General features: G+C 44.1%; 1 protein-coding gene across 17 annotated transcripts in view; it reads left to right on the top strand.

Annotated features, from left to right (window-relative positions):
• Nucleotides 1-25,206, top strand: part of ADGRL3 (adhesion G protein-coupled receptor L3) — a 526,579-nt gene that overhangs the window by 206,438 nt on the left and 294,935 nt on the right. For all 17 annotated transcript variants that reach the window (XM_083718335.1, XM_083718333.1, XM_083718332.1 and 14 more), the window contains exon 4: nucleotides 6,170-6,383. In XM_083718335.1, coding sequence (XP_083574461.1) covers nucleotides 6,170-6,383 — 214 coding nt within the window. The remainder of the gene's footprint in view (nucleotides 1-6,169; nucleotides 6,384-25,206) is intronic.

Raw genomic sequence — 25,206 nt, 5'->3', positions numbered from 1 at the left:
TGGACACAGTATTCCATTTGGAAGGGGGATGGAGGTGGTCACCAAAGAGCTCTGTTGGCAATTCAGCTAGTCTATTCATTGCTGCACTAATGTACAATAAGGCATCCAAGGGTTCTCTAATGCCGCTCCAAAGCTTTATAGCGTGGCTTTAGATGTTGGCTGCTTGTCACAGAACCTGGTAGACTATGCCAACTGGATATAGTTATGGGACTGAAGCAAAAGCGGAATTAATTTGTGTGTGTCACCAGTGATTATGTATTAATTTATTCATTTAGACTCTCTTGACCCTAAATCTCTCAATATTGCCTAACATTTCTCAACCTTTCAATTTTAATTTAATCTGGGGAAAGCATCTCGCATGACGCAACCTGGTATTATTATTTATTAATTGTTATAATTTAAACTGCATATTACAATGGCCGTAAAAGAAATCTATACTCACAACCCTTGCAGATGAAACACCTCTTTTAGATTATCATTGGAAAGCATCGGAGAAGGTCATTCTGTTTTCTTATTTTTCAATTAAAAAAAACAACACTTGTTTAGGTCCACACAACTCCCCTCCCCATTTTAACCTGTTATTATTGCCCTTGTATTCAGATGCGGCAGATCTTTGAAATACAAAGCCAGGGAGGGGACCAACATGCTTTCATCTTCATAAGTATACACTCAAACACTTTCAGCATGTTTTCATAAGCTTTGCCTCTGTCGTCTCTTACAGTGTAGGCGTCTACAGTGGAATGTGTAAAGAGCATCTAATAATTAATGTAACATGAATGGCTCTGTGAGGTCATGCGCACAGGAACACATTAGTCTTTGGTCTAAAGAAAAAGTGTACATTATTCAGCGTGTTAACTACGGTTGGCAACTTTTGATTTAAAATAAATTGTGGATCCTTTCGCAGAGCCAGAAATAGATCAGGACGTAGCATGCCACAGACTCCAGTGGGAGCACAGCTAATAGCAAAAGCCTTTTTGTTGCTTCTGTGGTGTAATGGCTCTGTGATCCTCCTCTCCATCTTCAGGGCACAAGGACTTCCATTTTGAGGAAGCATCGGTGTGGCAAAATGCACGCCCCTCAGAGCCAGTCCTGGACATCGCCACTGCTCCACAAGCCTGTATTGTCACCGTCTCTCCAGCCTGATGTTCTATAAAACCGTTGCTGAAGCTTGAGCCTTGGTCCCTATGAGTCTCCATCTTGAACTCCCCACAAAGCCAATCCCTTGGTTCTGAGCCTTCTTCCCTTGGGGGTTCCCCAGCTGGAACCCCCCAAGACTCTTCTGCATCCAGCCAGTCTGCGTGTGTGTGACTTTACTGTGGGAGTCTGCTATCGACCTCCAAGCTAGACTGAAGACTTGGATGGAGCCTTGCCTAGAGCATTTTACCAAACATTCTGAAATGACATACAGTAGTCATGGGAGATTTCAAGTACCCTGATCTGTTGGCACTCAAACTCACCTACGCGCAACCCCATTCACAACCAGTTGCCCAGAAGGAGGCAACTCACCCTCATCACACCTTAGGGCTGCCCCAGCAGGGTGGGCCCACTGCCTTCAGATAGATAGGTGCTCCCTCCCATGGAAACCAGCTCCAACTGTGCAAAGATCTTCTTCATAGGTGGAGCTAGCTTGCCAAACCAGGCCCTGCCAATAGGTTGCTGTTCTCCAGGCGCATCTCGCAGCCAGCAATAGCCCTGCTACTGCTGCCTGAGCACATAACCAGAACACATGTAGCACATCAACCCTTGGACTGGGACGTTGCCAGCATCTATTTTAGTGTAGTCTATATACATCTTATTTAGCATGCATTCTTCTTCTTTTTTTTGGTGATCGCTCATAGCTAAGTAAGATTGTCTTCCATGAACATGGTCTTAACAAAACAAAAAAATTCCTTCCAGTAGCACCTTAAAGACCAACTAAGTCAAACTTGTTTAGTTGGTCTTTAAGGTGCTACTGGAAGGAATTTTTTTGTTTTGACTATGGCAGACCAACACGGCTACCTATCTGTAAATGGTCTTAACAGTGAGTTCTTAAGTGACTGTGGAGGCCAATTCTGGATCCACACATCCTTCCACAGTGGATGCGTGGACAGGAGTTGATCATGGTGAGGGTTTGCCAAACGTGCCTTCTTCATAGTGTGTGTCTCCCTTTCGCCCTGAGTTTGAGCGTCTTCAAAGTCCATGAAACCTTTGGTAAAGGCTGTTCTTCAATTGCAGCATTCACAGGCCGGTGTTTCCCAATTGTCAGTGTTTATACTACTTTTTTTAAAAAAAGATTTGCCTTGAGAGAGTCTTTAAACCTCTTTTGCTGTCCATCAGCATTACACTTTCCATTTTTAAGTTTGGAATAGAATAGTTGCTTTGGAAGATGATAATCAGGCCATCCGCACAACATGAGCAGTCCAACGAAGTTGCTGTTGAAGAATCATTGCTTCAGCACGGGTGATCTTTGCTTCTTCCAGCACACTGGCATTAGTTTGCCTGTCTTCCCAAGTGATATGTAAAAAATTTTGGAGACACCATTGAGGGAATCTTTTGAGGAGTTGGAGATGGCATTTGCATTAAGTACCATCTGGATTGTAGCTTTCTTTTAAGTTTTGCTGAAAGGATGTTTTAAAGTTTTCCTTGCTCCTGTAGGTCTGGAACTTTTTTCCACTCAACTAGGCCTACTGGTCCCTTAAGTAAACTCCCAGCTGTGTTTCACATTGCCAGCCTAATATTACCCACTTACCCAGGGGATACCTCCTTCATGTCACCAGTTTTCAGAATGACTGCCCACAAAACACTAGGAAAGTTCAAGTGATTTATATCTTAAACACTTCAGAATGGTCAAGTGTGGAAGATCATCTGTTCCATTTGGCAGGAATCATCCCCTCAAAGAGGTCAACCATGGCTGCAAATTGCATCCAATTCTGGCAGAGAGAAAAAAAATGGTTATAAGGGTTTGTTTTTTTTCCCATTTTCTTTTGAAAAATAAACTCCTCTGCACAAAATGTCTGCATTTTGGCAGGCTTCAGCCACCTTAGAGGATCCCTTTTGCCTGAAAAGAAAGCACCCGCTTCTGTGAAAATTAAAGTTATAGCCATTTTTAGATTCCCTGTTATATGCAGTGGGGAGCAAGCAAAACTTAACAGATTCTAACAGATCTGATTCAGACGCAAATAAAATGTTAAGTTGGAAAGGCTCAAAGTAGATGTAAAACAAGATCAGGTTTCTTCCCAATGCTACACAAAAGAGGTCAATCTGTGGTTGCCCCCGCCCCAATAAATAACACACAGAGGCTTGTATTATGAAGATAATGTGTTCTACTCTCTACAGTATCAGTTGCAAAGTTCTCTTTTCCTCTTGCTCAGCAGTAAGACTACACAAAATTGTTGCTTTGTTGTTGTTGTTGTTTAGTCGTTTAGTCGTGTCCGACTCTTTGTGACCCCCTGGACCAGAGCACGCCAGGCACTCCTGTCTTCCACTGCCTCCCTCATGCTGGTAGCTTCGAGAACACTGTCCCACCATCTCGTCCTCTGCCGTCCCCTTCTCCTTGTGCCCTCCATCTTTCCCAACATCAGGGTCTTTTCCAGGGAGTCTTCTCTTCTCATGAGGTGGCCAAAGTCTTGGAGCCTCAGCTTCAGGATCTGTCCTTCCAGTGAGCACTCAGGGCTGATTTCCTTAAGAATGGAGAGTTTTGATCTTCTTGCAGTCCATGGGACTCTCAAGAGTCTTCTCCAGCACCAGAGTTCAAAAGCATCCATTCTTTGGTGATCAGTCTTCTTTATGGTGCAGCTCTCACTTTCATACATCACAACTGGGAAAACCATAGCTTTAAGTATATGGACCTTTGTTGGCAAGGTGATGTCTCTGCTTTTTAAGATGCTGTCTAGGTTTGTCATTGCTTGAGAAAATTGTTGCTATTGTGGCTAAAATCCAGGATCATTCTGCCACCTGCCACCTCTGTTTGTGAGAGATATTTTTCTCCCTCCATTTCCTTCCTGGTGTTTACCATAGTTTTGCACACCACTGTACACAGTTGCTTAAACAAACCATATTTCTTTTGTAAACTAGACATTGATGTCCTAGTTTGGGGAAGATCTGTAGATCATGGTTGTGAGGCATCCTAATTTTGGGAAGTGAAGAGGGTTAGCAAATCAGCCCAGTGTGAATGGGAGATACATTAATTCCCAAAGCTCCCAGTTTTCAGTCTATGATTGGCAGGAAACAAACATTACATCTGCACCAGACCCAAGTTTCTCTGTGTTGGGAATGGGACAGATAATGCAAAGGCAAAGGGGATGTTTGATGTATTTGGACGTTTTGCTTGTTTCTGGTGTGTTGAAACAGGAAATTTTGTCCCAATTTTTATTAAGGAACACAAGTGAGTTGAGGTTTATGTTCTGCAAATAGATGTAAATATATCCTTCGGCAGGGTATCAATTTGCTAATGGGGCCCTTTAAAAGTCCAAGCTGGAAATAAAGGTTACTGATTTCAAAATGGCTCCACTTTATAAAAGAAAAATAGATTTCATTTGTGTCACATTTCAGAAACTACAGATGCCATTACAGGGTATAATTAGACCCCACAAAGATAACTTATTGATTGGGCTATCGGGCATAGCTGTCAACCGTCCCTTATTTGGCGGGAAAGTCCCTTATCCCAGCGCCATGTCCCACTGCTGTCCCTTATTGATGATGTCCCTTAAATTTCCCGGGTTTCAAAGGAAGCAGCTCCTCTCCCTCCCTCCCTCCTTGCCGGCCAGGGAGGAGGGAGGCTCCAACTGTGTTGCTTGGCTGCGTTGCTCACCCAATAAGGAGTCTAAGAATGACTCGGGGTGGAGCTTGCATGCCTTGTGCCCATCAAATTGGCCGCGTTGCCTGGGGACTCGCCTTTGCTCAGCGCTTCCCAGCAGAGAGAAGCTGCTGGCTGGGCTTTCTGCCTTTGACTCTGAGGGGCTCAGAAGTTGAACATACCCGTGCCCTGAAAATCCCTTATTTTGGCTGCTGGTCCCTTATTTTTGAGGCTGCTGGTCCCTTATTTTCAAATCTGTAAGTTGACAGCTATGCTATCGGGAAGCCCAGGTGAGCAAACAGAAGAGATCCACAGGTCAAATACAGGACTCGCAGAAGAATAGAAAATAAACACAAAAAAGGCTGAAGTGAAATACTGGACTCATAGGAAGTAATGGAAGGAGAGTGGTCCAATATACCTCATCCAGAAGAAAATTTCGAATAAGAAAAGGGTGTTGTAAGTTTGCACTACAAAAGTTGTAACTGCTGTTTCAGGCCAAACCAGTTTGGAGCAGCGTTAACTTTCTAGGGACACCTGCAGTCATTTGCAATGTTTTGCTTTTGCTTGGTTTTTTGTTTTTTTCTTAAGAATGTGACAATTTATTATTATCACTACTGCTGGTACTGCTATAACAAGAAGGGGTTTATACTCCAGTGCTCTTGGTGTCGCCAGAATGTTAAATGTTTTCCGTATCCTGTTTTAAGGACTGACTTGGGATAGAACAGACCCCAGTTATTTTAGGTGTTTGGTAGCTTCACTTACCACTTATTTCAAGAGGGAGAAAATTGGATCCTTAATACAGTGGTACCTCGGGTTACATACGCTTCAGGTTACACACTCCACTAACCCAGAAATAGTGCTTCAGGTTAAGAACTTTGCTTCAGGATGAGAACAGAAATCGTGCTCCGGTGGCGCGGAGGCAGCAGGAGGCCCCATTAGCTAAAGTGGTGCTTCAGGTTAAGAACAGTTTCAGGTTAAGAACGGACCTCCGGAACGAATTAAGTACTTAACCCAAGGTACCACTGTATCTTAGTAAGTTAAGTGCATTTCATTTTTAAAAATCTCAAAAGGGCAGCATTTCAAACCCCACAGGGCAGCTGACCTCACAGTTCTCGTGGCGTTTGGAGTGGGTCTGGTTTGCAAAAAATATATTTAAAAAATTACATACATTTTAAACAGCTTTGGGGTTTCACGTCAACACTATTAGCACTGTGTGTGTTTAAAATCCACTGGGGAGGTGGTGGGGGGGGGAGAGATTTCCAGTTCTGCAAGCAGTTTAGAAAAATGACGCTGCACATTTAAAACTTTTCCCACAAAACTCTGCATATGTCCATGTTATGAAACAAAATCCCTGACTCTGCATGCTAAACATAGAGGTTTTTCTCCTGTCTACAGCTTTCAGCCGTGCCCCTGTTCCGATGGCAGTGGTCCGAAGGGAACTCTCCTGTGAAAGCTACCCAATTGAACTGCGCTGTCCAGGAACAGATGTTATCATGATTGAAAGTGCCAACTATGGCAGGACGGATGATAAAATCTGCGACTCTGATCCTGCTCAGATGGAGAATATCCGCTGTTATCTGCCAGATGCCTATAAGATTATGACTCAAAGGTAGGTGTTTGACATTCTTGCGCGATGGATTTTGTCTTAATCTTGCTTGCTATTTATGAACTTCTGTGTTTGTATGAGGCTGTATAGGCTCTTGAAATGTCTGTCTTGGAGAGACTCAAATCATTCCGCGAAATGGCTGCTTCCAGAGGCCAAATATTTGTTGCACAGCAACCCTGCGGCCATTACTTTGAACCCCTATTTGATATTAAACCCTCCGCCCTGGTTTCTTGAACACATCAATTTCCCTTACTCTGCTTACCTCCGTACTTTCCCTCTCCCTCCAGCACACAGTCTTGCCCCTAAACTTTGGCTGAGGCTTCCTATGACAATAGCCTGATCAGGAAATTGTGAATTACTGCTCATTAACTTTAGGTGTGTCTTGAATGCATTGGGGAGCCAGTGTGGTGTAGGTGGTTAAGAGCGGTAGTCTCGTAATCTGGTGAACCGGGTTCGCGTCTCAGCTCCTCCACATGCAGCTGCTGGGTGACCTTGGGCCAGTCACACTTCTTTGAAGTCTCTCAGCCCCACTCACCTCACAGAGTGTTTGTTGTGGGGGAGGAAGGGAAAAAGAGATTGTTAGCCGCTTTGAGACTCCTTAGGGTAGTGATAAAGCGGGATATCAAATCCAAACTCTTCTTCTTCTTCTTCATAGACTGACCTCCCACGAGAGGTTGTGGGCTCTCCTTCCTTGGAGGTTTTTAAGCAGAGGTTGGATGGCCATCTGTCATGCATGCTTTAGCTGAGATTCCTGCATTGCAGGGGGTTGGACTCCATGATCCTTGGGGTCCCTTCCAATTCTTAAGATTCTATGATTCTGGACACCTGGTCCACCACACCTGTAGCCTTTCAGTGTTCTCCAAACTGGGACCCCTAAATAACCCTTCATATTTCTACAGCTATTTTGTGTTCACATTCTCTCAGCAATTGTTACAACCATCCTCTTAAGATCAGGTGGATGCAGCGGTTCTCAACCTGTGGGTCCCCAGATGTTGTTGGACTACAACTCCCATCATCCCTGAACTCTGACGGGAGTTGTAGTTCAACAACATCTGGGGACCCACAGGTTGAGAAAGGCTGGAGCCTTAAGGTCACCAAGTGAGTTCATGCCAGGGTCCAAATTCAAACTAAGAATATCCAGATTCATAACTTACCTTTAGCACTGTGACAATCTCTCCCGACCAACAGAGGACCTACTATTTTCAACAACCACACCTGGCTCATCTTCCTCTCTTCCCTTCTCCTTTCCTCTTTTTTAAAAATAATAATTAAAAAAAACCGGAACCAAAGCCTATACCCATATCATTCTGCTGGTGCAACCCATCTTAGATCAGGACGTGAGCACTTACATCTTGCTAAACATTCCTTAGATTTGTATCCTCAATGTTAGAAATCCCTCAGGCACCATGCACATTTTGCAACTGGTGTGGGTCAAACTGCAACCACATGGAGATCTGTGGATGCCAGGTGGACAACTGACATCTCCATCTGGCTGGCCCCTCCAGTTTTCCTAGCAGGTAAGCAGAATAGCTTATTTATCTCCCACCTTTTTCTCCAAGACGTACATGGCTCGCCCCCCTTCTTAGTTAATCCCTACAACTGTGAGATAGGGCAAGAGGCTATGACTGGCCCAAGCTCACCCAGTGAGCTTCATGACTGAGTGGGGATTTGAACCCTGCCCTCCCAGGTCCTAGCCTGACACTCTGACCACTAGACCACACTGGCTTCTCAGAAAACTTCTGCTGCGGGGCAAGTATATAAATTAAGTAGTAAAAAATATGGGGAAAGCAATATGAAGGGTCTGAAACTTGAAATTTGTTTTATTCTTGATTGTTTTATTTGATGTTTCAATGTCTTGTAAACTCCTTTGATTTTTTACGTATTTGTTGTTGTCGTTTAGTCGTGTCCGACTCTTCATAACCCCGTGGACCAGAGCACACTAGGCTAGGTGTGTGTGTATGTATGTGTATATATATATATGTATATATATGTGTGTGTGTGTGTGTGTGTGTATATATATATATCAGTATAGAAATAAAGTTAATAATAATTAATACATTTCATTGGAAAAAATGGTGCCCACATTGTGACAACTGCAACCTAGGTTTAAGGTGCCATTTGGTGATTAGCTTATATATCTGTGTTTCTAACACTGGGTATCCTTTATGCAATTCCGAAATACCTAGCTCCTCCCAACTTGAACAAACTTAATTGTATGTAAAATATAAACTCAGTACATACAGACACACAAGCAAACACATAGTGCATGGTAGAATGCAAACATGAAAATGTGATTCTTGAATACGGCTGATTATTCAAAAGTGACATTGATATGAGTCATCTGTTAAATGTTTGCTGAATCTTGACTAATTTTTGTTTGCAAAGGAAGTGGAACTTTAAAAGACTGTCATTGTTTTATTTCTAAATTTCTGGTTGTTTACATTTGTGGTAAAAACCAAAACAAGATGCACTTTTCATCGATTTATTTGTAATCCCCATTAATTTCAGTGGTGGGACCATTTAAATGCTAGGCTAACCTTCATCCCAGAATAATCATTTTATAGCTGAGCCTCTGCGAGATTTATTATAATGGGAAATAATGGCATGCTGTAACCAGAGAGTCTTTGGCCTTGTTGTTTACATCTGTAATTTTTGTACTGTATACAAAGTTGCTTTCTGTGGACATTTCAGCTGTGGGATTATTTATCTGTCATTTGTTAATCACTTAGCTGGAATGCAGGATTTCTGCATTTCAAAAAAAAAAGAAAAGTCTTTGGCTTATCTGGGAACATCAAGTTCTTTGGGAAACAAATGATAACAAGCCTGGGTTGAAGGAGGGGATTTGTGCAAGTGCACATGGACCTGTGCAGCCTCACACCTGTGATGTGTTTAGATTTTTCTAATGCGTGAGCAGAGCATCTGTGTGACCATGGTTAAGTCAACAAAGGGTGCTTTGAAAACCCAGTATATCTAGGGAACCAAGGACTTTGGGATTGGGATTTGCCTATAGCGCTGTAGTCTAAACAACTAAGTCTCTTGGGTTTGCCAATAAGAAGGTTGACGGTTCGAATCCCCGTGATGGGGTGAGCGTTGCTCTTTCCCAGCTCCTGCCAACCTAGCAGTTCAAAAACACACCAGTGCAAGTAGATAAATAGGTACCGCTACGGCAGAAAGGTAAACAGCGTGTCCATGCGCTCTGGTTTCCGTCACGGTGTCCTGTTGCTCCAGAAGCGGTTTAGTCATGTTGGCCACATGACCCAGAAAGCTTGTCTGTGGACAAACGCCGGCAACTCCCAGACTGCAACTCCCAGCAGCCCCCAGGCACCCATGATGCTTGGGTGCTGATGTGCGTTGCAGTTCAAAACATCTGGAGGGCCCCAACTTGGCAAAGGCCACATTAATTTATACAAATGGTGTCTCCATGTGACAATTGTCCCAGTATGTTTTCTTGCATGGAGCAAGCATCAATGATAAACTGGCCCTGAAATGATATGCATATTTTGTCAATGGGTGCCTGGTTTCTAATAGTGTGTGGGGCATGGAAATCGCCATCTGATTCACCTGCAGGTGCTAATCGATGAACACATGTGCGTGAACAATCTTTGAACGACCATAGTTCTTCCCGGCTTAGTTTGGGGTTTAGGCTTTCAGGATTGGGCCTCACTATTGGTTGACGAGAAAATAGAGTGTGTGAAACAATACAGTAATAAGCTTCATTTTATTGTAGTATCATGTGTTAACACCTTGCAAGATGTTACATTTAATGTTGGCATCACTCCAAAACACTGATTGAGTTTTATCGAGTCTGATTTCTTGGCGTGGAATCAGTGGTGACCAAAGCCATAATAAATTGATATTAGACTGAAAACCAAATCCATACCTCAATGGAGAAGCTTTACCTGGTGGTGAAACCCCAGAACAGGGAGCTCCACAGTCTTGGTGCCGCCACGCAGAAAGCCCTTTCACTTGTCCTCACCAATGTCTGCTTAATGGGAGACACAGAAGGGCCTCTGTCCTAGTTGACTCTAGGGATGGGCAAAATGGTATAGGGGGAAGCAGCTCTTAAAAGCATTCTAGCCCTGAACTTCTTTGAACGTTTGGAAACAAATCATTGGCCTTGATTTGTGGAGCAGTCACAAGCTCCCTCCAACTTTTGAAGGCAATTTGTACCCACTGAAGTTTCCAGATGCTGTTATTGAGTGGCCTGTCAGGCTTGAGACTGAACTTCATGATAGGATAGATAAAAGGAGACTCGGAGGAGATATGATCGCCATCGTCCAATGTTGAAAGGGCTTTCACATGGAGGATGGAGCAAGCTTGTTTTCTCCTGCTCTGGAGGGTACCAATGGCTTCAAGTTACAAGAAAGGAGATTTTGACTAAACATCAAGAAGACCTTTCTGACTGTAAGAGCTATTGGATAGTGGAACAGACTCCCTCAGCAGATGCTGGGCTCCCCTTCCTAGGAGATTTTAAAGCAGAGGTTGGATGGCCATCTGTCATGGGTGCTTTAGTTGAGAGACCTGAAGGAGCGTCTCCACCCCCATCGTTCAGTCTTTTTCAATTATACAAATAACATAATTAAAAACACCCTATTATGCCTAGGTTCTGTTCAAGTCTCCTCGCTTTATATTAGCACACATTTGAAGGACGCAAATCACGTGCAACCCTGGCCGGATCTGCCCTTTTCAGGGATGAATGCATCCAAAGTTATCCAACAGATCTTACCAGGTTTTTCATTAGTTATGACCCACTTATAGTTTCACCAAACGCCTTTGGCGGGGTTGGACAGTTTTACAAATACTCCTTATAATCCGTTAGTGGGGAGTGTATAGTTGAAGATGTTTATCATTATTTGCTTCTCTGTTTACAAGGAGGTCAGATGGAAATATTTGGAGCAACTCCTCAGGCATCTTTTAATGGCCAAATTGGCAAAAATTGAATTCTTGTTAGCTAATACTGAAAGTAACCTTTCTTTTTCAGTGGTATTTGTATGATGAAATTTCAAATCAGTAATTATGTTGGATTGTTTTAGTGATTATTTTAAAAAATATGTGTGTGTTGTGCACGTGCACATATGTGTGTGTGTGTATTGCCACCATTTTGTTGTAATGTGGTTTAAGGGAATCAAAGGACTGAATGATTGTCCCAGTTTGATTACACATAAACTTGATTGCACTTACTTTTATTAAAACATTTCTAGCACATATTTTGGGACAGTGCCCATCCAAGGTGGCTTCCAGCATTAAAAATGGCAAAAATGGGAAATAAAATATTATAAAATCTAAAACCATCGGATTCACAAACACAAGTAAAAACCAATAAGACATAGACAGCAGTAACTACTGTCCAGCCAATAAAAATATCAATCAAAAAAGTCCCAAAATGCCAGCTGGAAGAGGAGTGTCTTAAAGCCCCCCCCCCCCCGAATCCCTGATGTATGGGAGACTGCCACAAATTCACTGGCACAGAATTTGAGAGCCATGGGGTCACTATAAACAAAGCTTTCTCCTCATAGTTGGAGACTCTGAACTGTCTTTAAAAGCAACCCCCATGCACTGTGAAATGCAGTAGTCTATGGATATGACGCAGGTGGCGCTGTGGGTTAAAGCCTCAGCGCCTAGGGCTTGCCGATCGAAAGGTCGGCGGTTCGAATCCCTGCGGCGGGGTGCGCTCCCGCTGCTCGGTCCCAGCGCCTGCCAACCTAGCAGTTCGAAAGCACCTCCGGGTGCAAGTAGATAAATAGGGACCGCTTACCAGCGGGAAGGTAAACGGCGTTTCCGTGTGCGGCTCTGGCTCGCCAGAGCAGCGATGTCACGCTGGCCACGTGACCCGGAAGTGTCTCCGGACAGCGCTGGCCCCTGGCCTCTTGAGTGAGATGGGCGCACAACCCCAGAGTCTGGCAAGACTGGCCCGTACGGGCAGGGGTACCTTTACCTTTACCTTTATGGATATGACCAGGATATAGACTATATGTCTAGGTTAGACCTTTCCAGGTAGGGAGGTATACCATCCAACGGGCTGCCCTGAGATGTTTTTCCACTTCAGGCAAAACTGAAAATACCACCAGCTTTGCCGCAACGGCTGCCTCCTCCATTGCCTGTTCTCCCCACGTCACCACCTCTTCTGTGTCAGGCCACCTCCTTGGTATGTGGATGCAGAGGCAGTGTGATGGCCTGGGATTCGGACTCGGAGGCTGAACCTGAGGGATCCCAGCCTGCACAGGATTCCCTGCCTCCAGAATCAGCTGAGCCAGGGCTGGCACTTGAGCCTGAAGGGTCCTCACCTGTGCTGGATCCTCAGGTGCAAGCACCAGCTGAGCCCGCTCTGGCTCCGGAGGTGATGGAGGACCCATTGCCTGCAGGTGCTCCACTCTCAGCTCCGTCAGGGGAAGCTGAGGTTGCCTCTGGGTCCAGTAACCCTCCGGCCTCTCCTGAGCTGCAGAGGCTCAGGGCAGAGAGGCGGAGGGAACTAAGTTCCCGCAGGAGGAGTGCTCGCCTCCAGGCCAGGAGAAGCGAGTCACCAGAGGATCGGGGCCGCCCTGTGCCTCAGGGCAGATAAAAGCCGGCCAGCCCCAGTCCCAAGTTGCGGGAGCAACGTTGTTGGTAGCCTGTTCCTGCCTCTTCTGCTGGAGTTCCTGACCTCACACGACTCCCTGCCTTGGACCCTGCTTCAGCCTCATGGACAGCCTCTATACCGCACCCTCAAGCTCGGACTGGACTTGGATCTTACCTCTTGGTTAGCCCCTAGGACCAGAACAGGCAGGCAAGCAGCTGGGCATGCACGGGGGGGGGGAGGAGAGAGGAGGCAGGCAGCAGCAAAGGGAGGGGCTGGCTGGGCATGGAGGAGGTGGCTGTGGCGGTGTGTGTCCAAAGGAAGCCTTCCGCCTGAGGCAATTGTTTCACATCACTTCATAGGTAGGCCAGCCCTAGTGTACTCCTGACTACCAATGCCACGAGGGCTTCCCTAGGGCTGAGTCCAGGAGAATTCTGAAACTGAATATTTGGTCTTTCAAGGGGGGGGGTGCCACCCCATATTGACCCAGTGGTAAATCTCCTTCCAGAGCCAAGGATTTCACACCTTGCAGCACCTCTACCTTGATTTAAGCTCTGTTTATTTGCCCACATCTATTCCAGAACCTAGGGACGCGGGTGGCGCTGTGGGTTAAACCACAGAGCCTAGGACTTGCCGATCAGAAGGTCAGCGGTTCGAATCCCTGTGATGGGGTGAGCTCTCGTTGCTCGGTCCCAGCTCCTGCCCACCTAGCAGTTCAAATCCACACCAAAGTGCAAGTAGATAAATAGGTACCACTCCGGCGGGAAGGTAAGCAGCGTTTCCGTGTGCTGCTCTGGTTGCCAGAAGCGGCTTAGTCCTGCTGCCCACATGACCCGGAAGCTGTACGCCGGCTCCCTCGGCCAGTAAAGCGAGATGAGCGCCACAACCACAGAGTCGGTCATGACTGGACCTAATGGTTAGGGATCCCTTTACCTTTTATTCCAGAACTTACTCCATGTATTGTCTTAGGATTTCAGCTGCCTCCCTGAGACCAAAAGATAGAAAGATATAGAATTGTGATGACACTGCACCTCAGTCCTTGGTGTACCGTACCCCCCCCCCCAGCAGTTTCACGCAGAACGATGCTGAAACGTATTGTTTGCAAGAAGTGCCCCACCACTAATCTGGAGCTTTTCTGAAGACTTTCCCCCCCCCTCCCTCTCCATTACTCAGAGGTGATTCTGCAAACCCCACACATTCCCCCTGCAGCTGGCTTCTGTTTTGCAGTATCTGATTAAGCAGTTTCTCAGATTAAGGAACAAAATCCCAAACCCCTGACCCCCATCATTGTGTGAGCTCACGGCACCTTCCCTCTGTGCGGGAGAAGCGCCAAAGCTGCTCCTGTCATTGTTTCTGCGGCGCATCTGAGGCTTGTTGAACACAGTGACGGTTAATTAATACCTGTGGAGGAACACTTCAGATGAGAAAGAGTTGTCACTGACACTTTGTTCTGCCGCCTGAGAGAAGTGTGTTGCATTTTTTTAATCAGCCTGACATGGGTGGGTGCAAGAGCCCAGGGCAAGTGTTTCTTTTAAGTGCCGGGTAAAGGCCAAAATGTGCCGAAAACCAGAGCTGGGGACTCTTCAGAAAAGTAGCCTGGCAAAGGTGGGGTGAGGGGTGGAATACTTTCTTGGCTCTAACCGAGAGTAGCTAAGTGAGAGCCATTTAACGTCCAGGTCAGCATTGCAATTAGCCCCTTTGCTCGGACAGAATAATAATTTCTTAGAGGTGTATAACTGGCCAGAACAGCAGCACCGTGATTCTGCAAACAAGTATGTCAGGGGATGTGTTGGGAAATGACTTCCTGCTGGTGAACATTTTTATCTTACCTGTGAATGTGCCTACAATTTTAAGTCTTCTTTACACGGATAATTGGGATGTATTAATTTGATACTTTTTAACCTCACACCTAGTCAGCATCTTAAAAAGTAGAGACATCACCTTGCCAACAAAGGTCCGTATAGTAAAAGCTATGGTTTTCCCAGTAGTGATGTATGGAAGTGAGAACTGGACCATAAAGAAGGATGATTGCCGAAAAATGGATGCTTTTGAATTCTAGTACTGGAGGAGACTCTTGAGAGTCCCATGGACTGCAAGAAGATCAAACCTCTCCATTCTGAAGGAAATGAGAGCCCTGAGTGCTCACTGGAAGGACAGATCCTGAAGCTGAGGCTCCAAGACTTTGGCCACCTCATGAAAAGACTCCCTGGAAAAGACCCTGATGTTGGGAAAGATGGAGGGCACAAGGAGAAGGGGACAACAGAGGACGAGATGGTTGGACAGTGTTCTCGAAGCTACCAGCATGAGTTTGACCAAACTGCGGGAGGCAGTGGAAGACAGGAGTGCCTGGTGTGCTCTGGTCCAGGGGGTCACGAAGAGGCAGACACTACTAAATGACTAAACAACAACAACAAAACCTTACACTGCCTCTAAATTGTTCAAGGCACCATGCAGCTACCGTATCCCAGTCTTTCCCTCCCCGATTCACAGAAGCTCTGTGAGAGAGTGCCAAGAGATAATCCTGTAGCAATAGTTGCGCAATACTTTTATTAGGGCCAACTAGAAGTAAGTTTTCAGGTTCATCAAGCTGGATGTTCTGCAAATAAAATTTTAAAAAATTGGAGGTGAGGGAATTCTAAAGATGCAAAAGCCAAAATCTGCAAATCATAATACTCTTAAAATGGATCAGGAGACTTAATAGTTTAGGCTGTGCTTGGTGCAAATAAATCTTGGGTGGTCTGTTTTGGAAAGCACCGAACGTAGCCGTGCAAGAAAGTAATAATAGAAGTGTAGGAATATTACAGTCTACCACCTAATTATGGGACTTTGCCTATAGGGGAATGAACATGCATTCCAACCACTGGATTAAGCTACCTAATTTGCCTTCAATTGACTTTTGCACCACCTGAAATTAATCTGTAGCATTAACAGAAAAAAGACCGTGCTTTTCTTTTTTTCTTTATTTCTGCTCACAGGGGAACTCAGTGTTCATTTAGTGCTAGAGTCAGAGCCAAATAGCTGCTCATGTTTATATTTTCAAAGGAAGACTTTTTTGCACCAAGCAAACTCGAATCTAAGTAAACTGCACAACACATTCTACTTTAAAACAATTGCAGTCTGCAGACCTGGCTTTTTCATCTTCACCCCCCCTCTCCCATTCCTTAATATTCAGTGTTATTAAGATTTCTGATTAACTCAAAAGCTGCCTCACTTCTTTGTGACTTTTGTTGAGGAAGAAGGTCTGAAGGCGGCTTCTAAGCGTATTCAGTACACAGAGGCAGACCCTCCAAGTGTCCCTATCTTCCAGGGGCAGTTCCAGATTTACAGAAACCCGGAAGTAACGGAGTGTGTTATTTCTGGGTTTCGCCACACGCGCAGACGCTCAAAATGAGGTCATGCGCGGAAGCGGCAAAATGCGAGCTGCGCATGCGCAGATGCGCCATCGCGCCTCACGTTCTATTCAGGATGCGAACGGGGCTCCGAAATGGATCCCGTTCGCATCCCGAGGTACCACTGTACCGCCCTATAGCTGCAGGTCTCAGTTATCCGACCCCTGAACCATTTGAAGGCTGCCCTGTATAGGAAAGTTAATGTTTTATTACGTTTTAATGTACGTTGGAAGCCACCCAGAGTGGCTGGGGCCACGGTTGGATACACATAATAATTTGTTGTAGGACATTTGTATTTTCATCAGATAAATGTTGGAGCGTGTGCAGAGGTCAGGGCTCAGCTTACATGCCTTGTCTTTGGAAACCACTTTCAGTTTGTTTGGTTCTTTTTAGCAAGCAGTGTGTAAATATTATCAAATAAAAGTGAATAAAATATATGTACGTGCATTACAGGTATGGGGCCAGCCCACGCAAGCCCACTCCCCGCTACTACAAACCTCCATGTGCCCCTACCCAGACCCTGAGATCATCTTCTGAGGCCCTTCTTTGTGTGCCTCTTCCTGAAGAGGTCCGGAGGGTGGCAGCATGAGAACAGGGCCTTCTCTGCAGTGGCTCCCCGTTTGTAGAATGTTCTCCCTGGGAAAGTTCGCCTGGTGCCTTTATTATTCACCTTTAAGCACCAGACAAAAATGTTCCATTTTAGCCAGGCCTTTGGTTGATTTGATTGACATTCTATGCCCTTTTAAAATGTGGGGGTTTGGGGGGCTGTTATTGGGTTTTAATTTTCGTTATATATTTTGTGGTTTTATGATTTGATTTTGTTCTGTGAACCGCCCTGAGGCCTCCGGGTATAGGGCGGTATATTAATAATAATAATAATAAGGTCCATACACATTCTTTCAAATGTATGAAGAGGGATAAAGTAACAAGCTGTTTGTGTCATGAACGCCCCACTTTATCTCCGTGATTCTCGCTGTACGGCTGTCATTCCTCACCCCCCACACTTCCACCCCACACAGTTTGTGCTGGTATGATGAAAAGCCCCAGACCCCCGTGGTGGGAGGCCTCGTGCAAACTGCTTGCTGCATGCAGCTGCCTCCGCAATCTTGTATTCCACGCTCGGATTTAAGAGCAATATCTCGTGAGCGTTTTGTAATCATCCTGCTTTCAGCTGTGGTGCAGTGTGATGATCAAAAGAGCAGCAGATGGTTTTAGAATTGTAAATCCATTCTCCTGGCAAATTGGAAAGGACGCACAAGAGCTAGGTGTGCCTTGCCAGTAATATTGTATATTTCTTGGGGCTGAGCCAAAATATGCAGGATGCAAAGAGAGACCTCTTTTGCCGTTTCTTTTTTTGAGGGGGGGGAGGGATGAGAATGCTGTGAAAAGTGCTCATTATGTGATTCCTCAGTGCCCATATGTAACCAGCACATTAAGCTTCACCTTCACTCTAAGGGGACTTAATTTTCTTTGCTTGACATCAGCAATTAGACAGGTCTGTTTGGCTGCCCGGTGTCATTGTACCATAATGTCCAGTATCCCTGATTTAATGGGATCTGTTGAAAAGGAACGCAATAGAGAGAAATCCTGATGCGGAAGCAAAGTGGGCATCAGTGGGGATGATAGGGGCTTAGATCAGGGGACCACGACATGAAAATAGAACCAGAAAAATATGCATTTTAGCTCTCATATTACCATATTTGTGAGAAATGGATATAGATGAAGTTTCGCCTCAGTCAAGGTTGTCTGCAATGGACTTAACTTTATTTTAGTCTGAATTTTCAGTTTTACTGAATTTTGTCCAAGGCTTTCATCAGACTACAGTTTAGCATGTAGCTGGAAATCTTTAAAAACTGGGTTGAGTGATGTTGTGCCTAACAGCAGTGCGCAGTGCATTTGACCCTTTCATTCTGGACAAAAGGTAAAAAGGCTGAAGCTCAGAAAAAGGAGAACATCACAGGTGAGATGCTGTAATTGGCCTTCAAGACTCAGAATAGGTAGGAATCCAGTGAGGTTTTAGTAGGAGGATTTTATATTTAGTGATTTAGTAGTGGCACTATGTGTGGAAGAAATGTGTCCAGATCTATGAAGCTGGGAGATGAAATTTTAATGGAACTACTTCTCCGTTCTATTCAGGATAGTATGTGCAAGTGTCGGTGTCATTTTGTAGACAACTAGGTGTTGAGAAGATCCAACCTCTCCATTCTGAAGGAAATCAGCCCTGAGTGCTCACTGGAAGGACAGATCCTGAAGCTGAGGCTCCAAGACTTTGGCCACCTCATGAGAAGAGAGGACTCCCTGGAAAAGACCCTGATGTTGGGAAAGATGGAGGGCACAAGGAGAAGGGGACGACAGAGGATGAGATGGTGGTTCAGTGTTCTCGAAGCTACCAGCAGGAGTTTGACCAAACTGCAGGAGGCAGTGGAAGACAGGAGTGCCTGGCAGGCTCTGGTCCAGGGGGTCACAAAGAGTCGGACACGGCTAAACGACTAAACAACAACAACAACAGTATTCCTAACAGCTTAGCCAATTAGTCTTCCTAAAGGGTCCCCCCCTCTTTTTACCGCCCCTCGGTCCTCTCTCTCTACATCCCTGCATAGCGCTAGCTGGCACAGAACCACTAGGGCAGCAGGCAGGAGCTGTTTGACTGCGGCCCGCTGATTTGCAAAAGCACCCTTAAACATATCTATAGATTTATTTATCATATAGATTTCACACAGTTCCTTCTTATTTTTTAACAGCACTGATTAATTTTTAAGGTTTGATTTATTTCTAATTTTTAAAAGTTCACTAAAAATAATTGATTGGTTCGCCCCCCAAAACAAGGAGCAATTAACTAAAAACCAGTTCGTGAAGCAGAGCGCAGCTGCCAAATGTGAATGAATACATAATCTTGCACAAAATGTCTGCCGATCCAAACTGTTTTTCGCGAAGGCAAGAACTCTCATGCTTGCACAAATTAATTCAAGTTTTAATCATATTAAGTTATTTCAGTTCCACTTTTCCATGTGTGTGTTTGAATAGCATCTCCATTAATTTAATTTCCTTCGTGTCAGCACGGGGACTCCTGATTATATAAGCTGTTTGGCCCACAGTTAACTCTTAATCCGGTCCTGGGGGGCTTCCTCAGGTTGGGCAAGGACTGTGAGATTCTCAAATGTGTGGTATGTTGATAACATGCAGTGAGGAAATGGTCCTTTTCAGGATCTCATTTGAATTCTGAGCATGCTGGAAGTATTTGCTGTTTCCCAAAGGAAGAAGCTGCTCAATTCAGTTTCAAGAAAATATATTCCCACCCCCCCTGTATATAATTTTCTTCACTCAGCAAAAGGCAGATGGGTCGGGGGAGGGGAAAACTTTGGGCTCATCTCTTAATTTTTGTAGTCACCGATTTCATGACAGGTAGAAAGAGAGAGAGAGAAACTATTCAAAGCACAACTGAAATTTATGTAACAGCTTTATTACAATAAATAATTAGAAGTCAAATTAAATTCTTGCACTGATATGGGAAACGTTTTCAAAGACCATTACAGACTACAGAGTTTCTGGACATGAACGCTTATTTGAAAGAATACAGAGATATTGTCGTCAGCAACACGACATTCATCTTCAGTTGTAATTGTTAGCAAGAGGACAGATTAGATTTGAATTAAAATCAATTTTATATATATATATATATATATATATATATATTGCAATGGTGTCACTATAGCCAGCAGTAACCAGAAGTCTTTATATCAACCACACTCGCCAGTGAATTGCTGGAGGGGAAAGAGCGGGAAGAGATGGGTTCAAATCCCTTCTAGGCAATGAAATGTTTTAGGTGGTCTTGGGCAAGTTAACATTGCTCAGCCTAAGTGATATCAGAGGCAGGTGTGTCAACAGGATTTTCTGGGCCCAGTACACTGTGTGTGGATTGGGTCCCCTGCTGCGCTTGTAAAAGGAGGAAGGGTGTCAGAGAATTATTGCAGGGTCCGAGTCAGTTCATATGAGGAGAGGCGGTCTTTGGGGTCCTGTGCCGTTTAAGGTTTTATTTTTTTATTTTTTTCCAAAAAAAATAATTAGTGATTTCCCAGAATTTATAAACAAATAAACATAAATCCTAACTCCAATTATTCCACTCTTAATAACATTGTTAAGTCACTTCCTCCAATCCTCCTGGCTGAGTTTTAATGTATATCATTGTAACAGTTTTCCAAAACAAATTTCTCATAAAATTTACTTAATCAATTAACATCTTTCTTTCTTTTCATTTTCGTTTACGGTTTTATAGGTCAAAACCAGCTCTTTGAATTGGGCCTGGAAACGAATTGGCAGCCAATGGAGTCAGGCCAGGGTTGCTGTATATACTCCAACCGTCTTGCCTTGGTTTGTTGATCACATTGTTCAGAATGTCACATTTTTCTACAGATAAACCTAATCTGTCTCTTAGCAGACGATCAGATTCAATTTCCTACTCAAGTGCAGTTTATTAGGTACACTGAAGACTTTCTGGTTGGACTGTCTTTTGTTTGAACCCGGTGCCCTTTTATAGAATCTTGTAAGATCTTGTAATAATGCTGTCATTAGGTTTCCTTGCATAAAAGGACCGAAGGACACCAATTACATCAGCTTACAGCAAATTGCTGGACACTTCTGTCTAGGATCAAGTGGGATTAGGTTATTACGTCAATGACTTTGATTAATTACTTTTTTGTGAGGAGGCTTTGATGTTCCTTTGTAGTAAAATTGTTCCTTTGCCGCTGGGAAACAAAGCAGTGAGACTGATTCTTAATGCATTGAAAGAAACAGAGTTTATTCACATTTAATAATAATATTGAAACATCAAAAAATATGGAAGTGCAGGTTATTAATTGACTTTTTAATATTTGCAGTTCTAGACAGCAACCAGTAGCGTTAGGCCTCTACAGATTGCAAGGTGGTATAAAATGCACCATGAATTGCTGTTTGTGCCTGGTGGGTCGCTGAAGCAATTACTGACCCTATCCACACCTTAAATGGAGCTCTGTTTCATAACCAGAGCTTAATAATAATAATAATAATAATAATAATAATAATAATATAGAAAGCATGCGTGGCAAAGTTAGAAAACACCACAGTATTATTTCTCATTGTCCTATTTCTATATGTTTGTTCTTGGAAGTACATTGCAAGTATATTTACAGTTTTGTGGAGTTTATTTCCAATTGCATTTGGTACATAAGGGCCCTTATGGCATAATTTGACAATGATAACTCCAGTCTGGTTCTGTGTTGTTTCAAGGCGTTTTTGTAGTTTTTGCAGAATCCTATGAGTCTGCGGTCTTAACAACCTTGTCAGCAGACTCCTTGTATCCTAAAACAGGTGGGTAAGAATCAAGTTAGTACTATAGCATCTCCTTTGGGAAAAGGCTTGACAATCTAGGCAGTGGTAGTTCTGGGCTTAGAAATTCAAGATGGTTAGGAGCTCAGCTGATGTTTGATGGTCTAACTCAGCCTTAGAGCCTGTGAAGTAACAGAATTGCGTCCCTCACCAGGGGAAGCTTGCCACAGAGAGAGCTACAACAATGGCCTAACTGGGTCACTTCATTCTAGAAGTTCAACACTTTCCACCTACTTCGTGGTGCAATGAGTCAGTGTTTTCGTTAACCAGAAGGTTGGTGGTTTGAACCCACCCAGGGATGGTTGTGGGCAGGGCTGGATTTAGGTTTGATGAGGCCCTAAGCTCCTGAAGGTAATGGGGCCCTTTATATGCCCAGCTGTCCTTTGTCAACAAATATATATTGTGTTGAATATATGCTATATGGTAATTTATGAACCTAATAGGTATCTAAAGCCATTTCCCACTGTTGCTGTATGTAGGTTTTATTTTATTTGTTTTTTATTTGTTTTTATTTGTTTTTTATCTTATATTTTGGAAATGTACATCCAGTTTTTTCCCCTTTAATTTTTTGGGGCCCCCAAGAGAGTGGTGCCCGAAGCTATAGCTTGTTTAGCTTATACGTAAATCCAGCACTGGTTGTGGCCAGGATTCTTGCATTGCAGCAGATTGGACTAGATGATCCTTGCGTCCCCTTCCAACTCTAGAGTTCTATGATTCCAGGTTGGCTCCAGACTGTATAGAAACCAAACATTAGGTGGGCTTGGAGCTCCCAATAGTCAGAAAGAGATGGTGCTGATTTCATTTGTGGAAGAGACTTGAAGTGAGAATAGTGGCAGCTCAGCTACAGGCTATCTTATTTATTTATTTTTCCATGTATAGCTCACTTGTCCACCAAAGTACTCAAGTTCACATCAATGGTTTCTCATTCCTTCCGCTGTTTTATCCAAAAAACACCACCCTGTGTGATAGGTTAGGCTGCACAACTCCATGTCAGACATCCATTGGCCTCAGGAATCCATACTTTGCTCTAGACCCGTGGTTCCCAACGTGGGGCACACGCCCCACAGAGGGAACAGTTTGATTTTTAAGGGGGTGCAATTTGAGAATGAGTTATTAACAGTGAGTGGCCTTTTAGGCTTCCTCCATGTGAATAGGAGTTCACTTTTTGAATAATAAGAATTATATGTCACTGGGGGCGGGACACACACACCAGGATTTTAGAGATGGTTAGGTGGGGCATAGGGACATGGGTGGCGCTGTGGGTTAAACCACAGAGCCTAGGGCTTGTCGATCAGAAGGTCAGCGGTTCGAATCCCTGCGACGGGGTGAGCTCCCGTTGCTCCGTCCCTGCTCCTGCCAACCTAGCAGTTTGAAAACACGCCAGTGCAAGTAGATAAATAGGTACCGCTCTGGCGGGAAGGTAAATGACGTTTCCGTGTGCTGCTCTGGTTCACCAGAAGTGGCTTACTCATGCTGGCCACATGACCCAGAAGCTGTATGCCGGCTCCCTCGGCCAGTAACATGAGATGAGCGCCGCAACCCCAGAGTCGGTCACGACTGGACCTAACGGTCAGGGGTCCCTTTACCTTTTCTTAGGTGGGGCATGGCTCTAGACTAACCTGAAAGAATTGCCACTCTTTTGGTTTGTTCTTACATTATATCACTGTTTAAAACAACCCACCGCTCATCATTATGTACTCAGATAGTTGAACACTTTAACCAGTTGTCAACAATCCTCCATCTGACCCCTCTATCCCTTTCTCTTATAAATTGCCTTTTGAGTTGTTTTACAATCCCCCTAATTTTCCATTTCCCACAACCTGTTTTCAGTTGAACCACCCAAAAGCCAGCGTAGTTTTAAAAACTAGGCTTTCTGTTTATATAAATACTTTTGCTGACCATTTGTGGAAGAATGGATGCCAAATCTGTGGGTATGCCTCATTGTAATGCCCCTTGTAAACAAAGTAGGTAGGCAAACAGATAGGTACATCCCAGTAAGGAAGGGATAAAAGTGCTTTTTGGGGGGATGACGTAGATAAGAATGAAGCAGGTATTTTCTCCTCTAATTAGGATGCAGCAGCAGTCTCCACAGCAACTTGTCTGAAACTGCAAGAGCACAGCTGGAGCCTGGGTGAGATTTCCATTCTGAAGGATTTTGTGGCTGTATTCAGGGAGCGAGGGGGAGGAGAACTCTCTTATCTAGGCAGAAAACTCATCTTCTGCTTGAGAACAAACAGCAGACAGGCTTGGCTCTCTGGTCAACCAGCAAAAGCAGCATTCAAGCCAGATTAGGCCTGGGAGTTTGTCATGAAAGGAATCAGCTGAAAACACAAGTGCCTGGCTGACAGATATCCATGCCCTTTAATTGGAGGTTACCAGGTTTTTTGACCCTAGCATGGGATCTATTGAGCATTTCTGTATGCTAAGCAACATTTGTCCAAGGTGACTAACGCTTACTGTGGGTGGGGGAATCTGAAATATTTGGCACTGAAAGAGAACTGGATGGAAATCACAGGAGGAAATTGTAACTGTACTTTGATGTTACAGGGTGAAAAATCTTGTGACAAGTAGCACAATGCTGATAGGGAATGCTCTGTTTCTCCACCTTTGAAAATCTTGCATAAAATATGCCAGGCTTGACAACATGTATCAGTCTTGTTTTGATCATGCCCATGAAGGAGACTGTTCGCTTTGATGGCTGCTGAAAATATCATTGCCAGTGACTTGTCATTTTCGCTTCAATTTCCTGCTTTTCAGGCTTTACAGCAGAGACTGCTAAGGAGATTGTCAACTCCCTAGTCTTATTTCTGCTTGTTTGCTGCTCTGTAAAGTGTTGTGCACTTGCTAGTGCTATATTAATACAGGAGGACTCAAACTGATGCCAACATGTACAACTCAAATGTAATTAGATATTCCAGATTAGGTGCATGTAGATTAATTTGGCAGAATAAATATTAACAGCAGTGTTCTGAAATAATCTTAATAAATGCAGAGTTGCCCTTTTGTTCTCACTAGCATAGACAGTTTGGAAGGAATGACCTGTTTGTTTGTTTGTTTGTTTGTTTGTTTGTTTGTTTGTTTGTTTGTTTGTTTGTGTACTAGTTCCTCCTCCCCCTTTTCTCTTGAGATAAGGTAAGAAGTGCTTGGTTCCACTCAGGGCTTTCCCGCTGCACTCCAAATATGCTTTCCTTTCTCGTCCTGATGACCTACAATTTTTTTTTTGCAGACCGCTTCAGCCTTCCATTGGTGATCTAGCCATGCGTTAGTTTAATAATGCTGTTGTGTCCTTTCAGGCACGGAAAGAGCTCATTGTTTTTCTTGTAATGCCCTGTGTGTGGGGGGGCACACGCACAAACCCGTAGACTTGAAATGTTTCCTTACAAATCGGAATGCACATTTTCACATCTACAAGCTGTTTGTTTTATTGTACATTTCAGAGTTACAGCACCAATGCCACACTTTTCCTAATTCGATCCACATTAGTAAGGTAGCAAGATTCAGTTCTGAAACATGTTAGCAGATA

This window comes from Podarcis gaigeae, assembly GCF_964106915.1.
Source record: "Podarcis gaigeae genome assembly, chromosome: 17".
NCBI lineage: Eukaryota > Metazoa > Chordata > Lepidosauria > Squamata > Lacertidae > Podarcis > Podarcis gaigeae.
The sequence above is the reverse complement of the archived record's forward strand: the minus strand, read 5'-3'. Positions and strand labels throughout refer to the sequence as shown.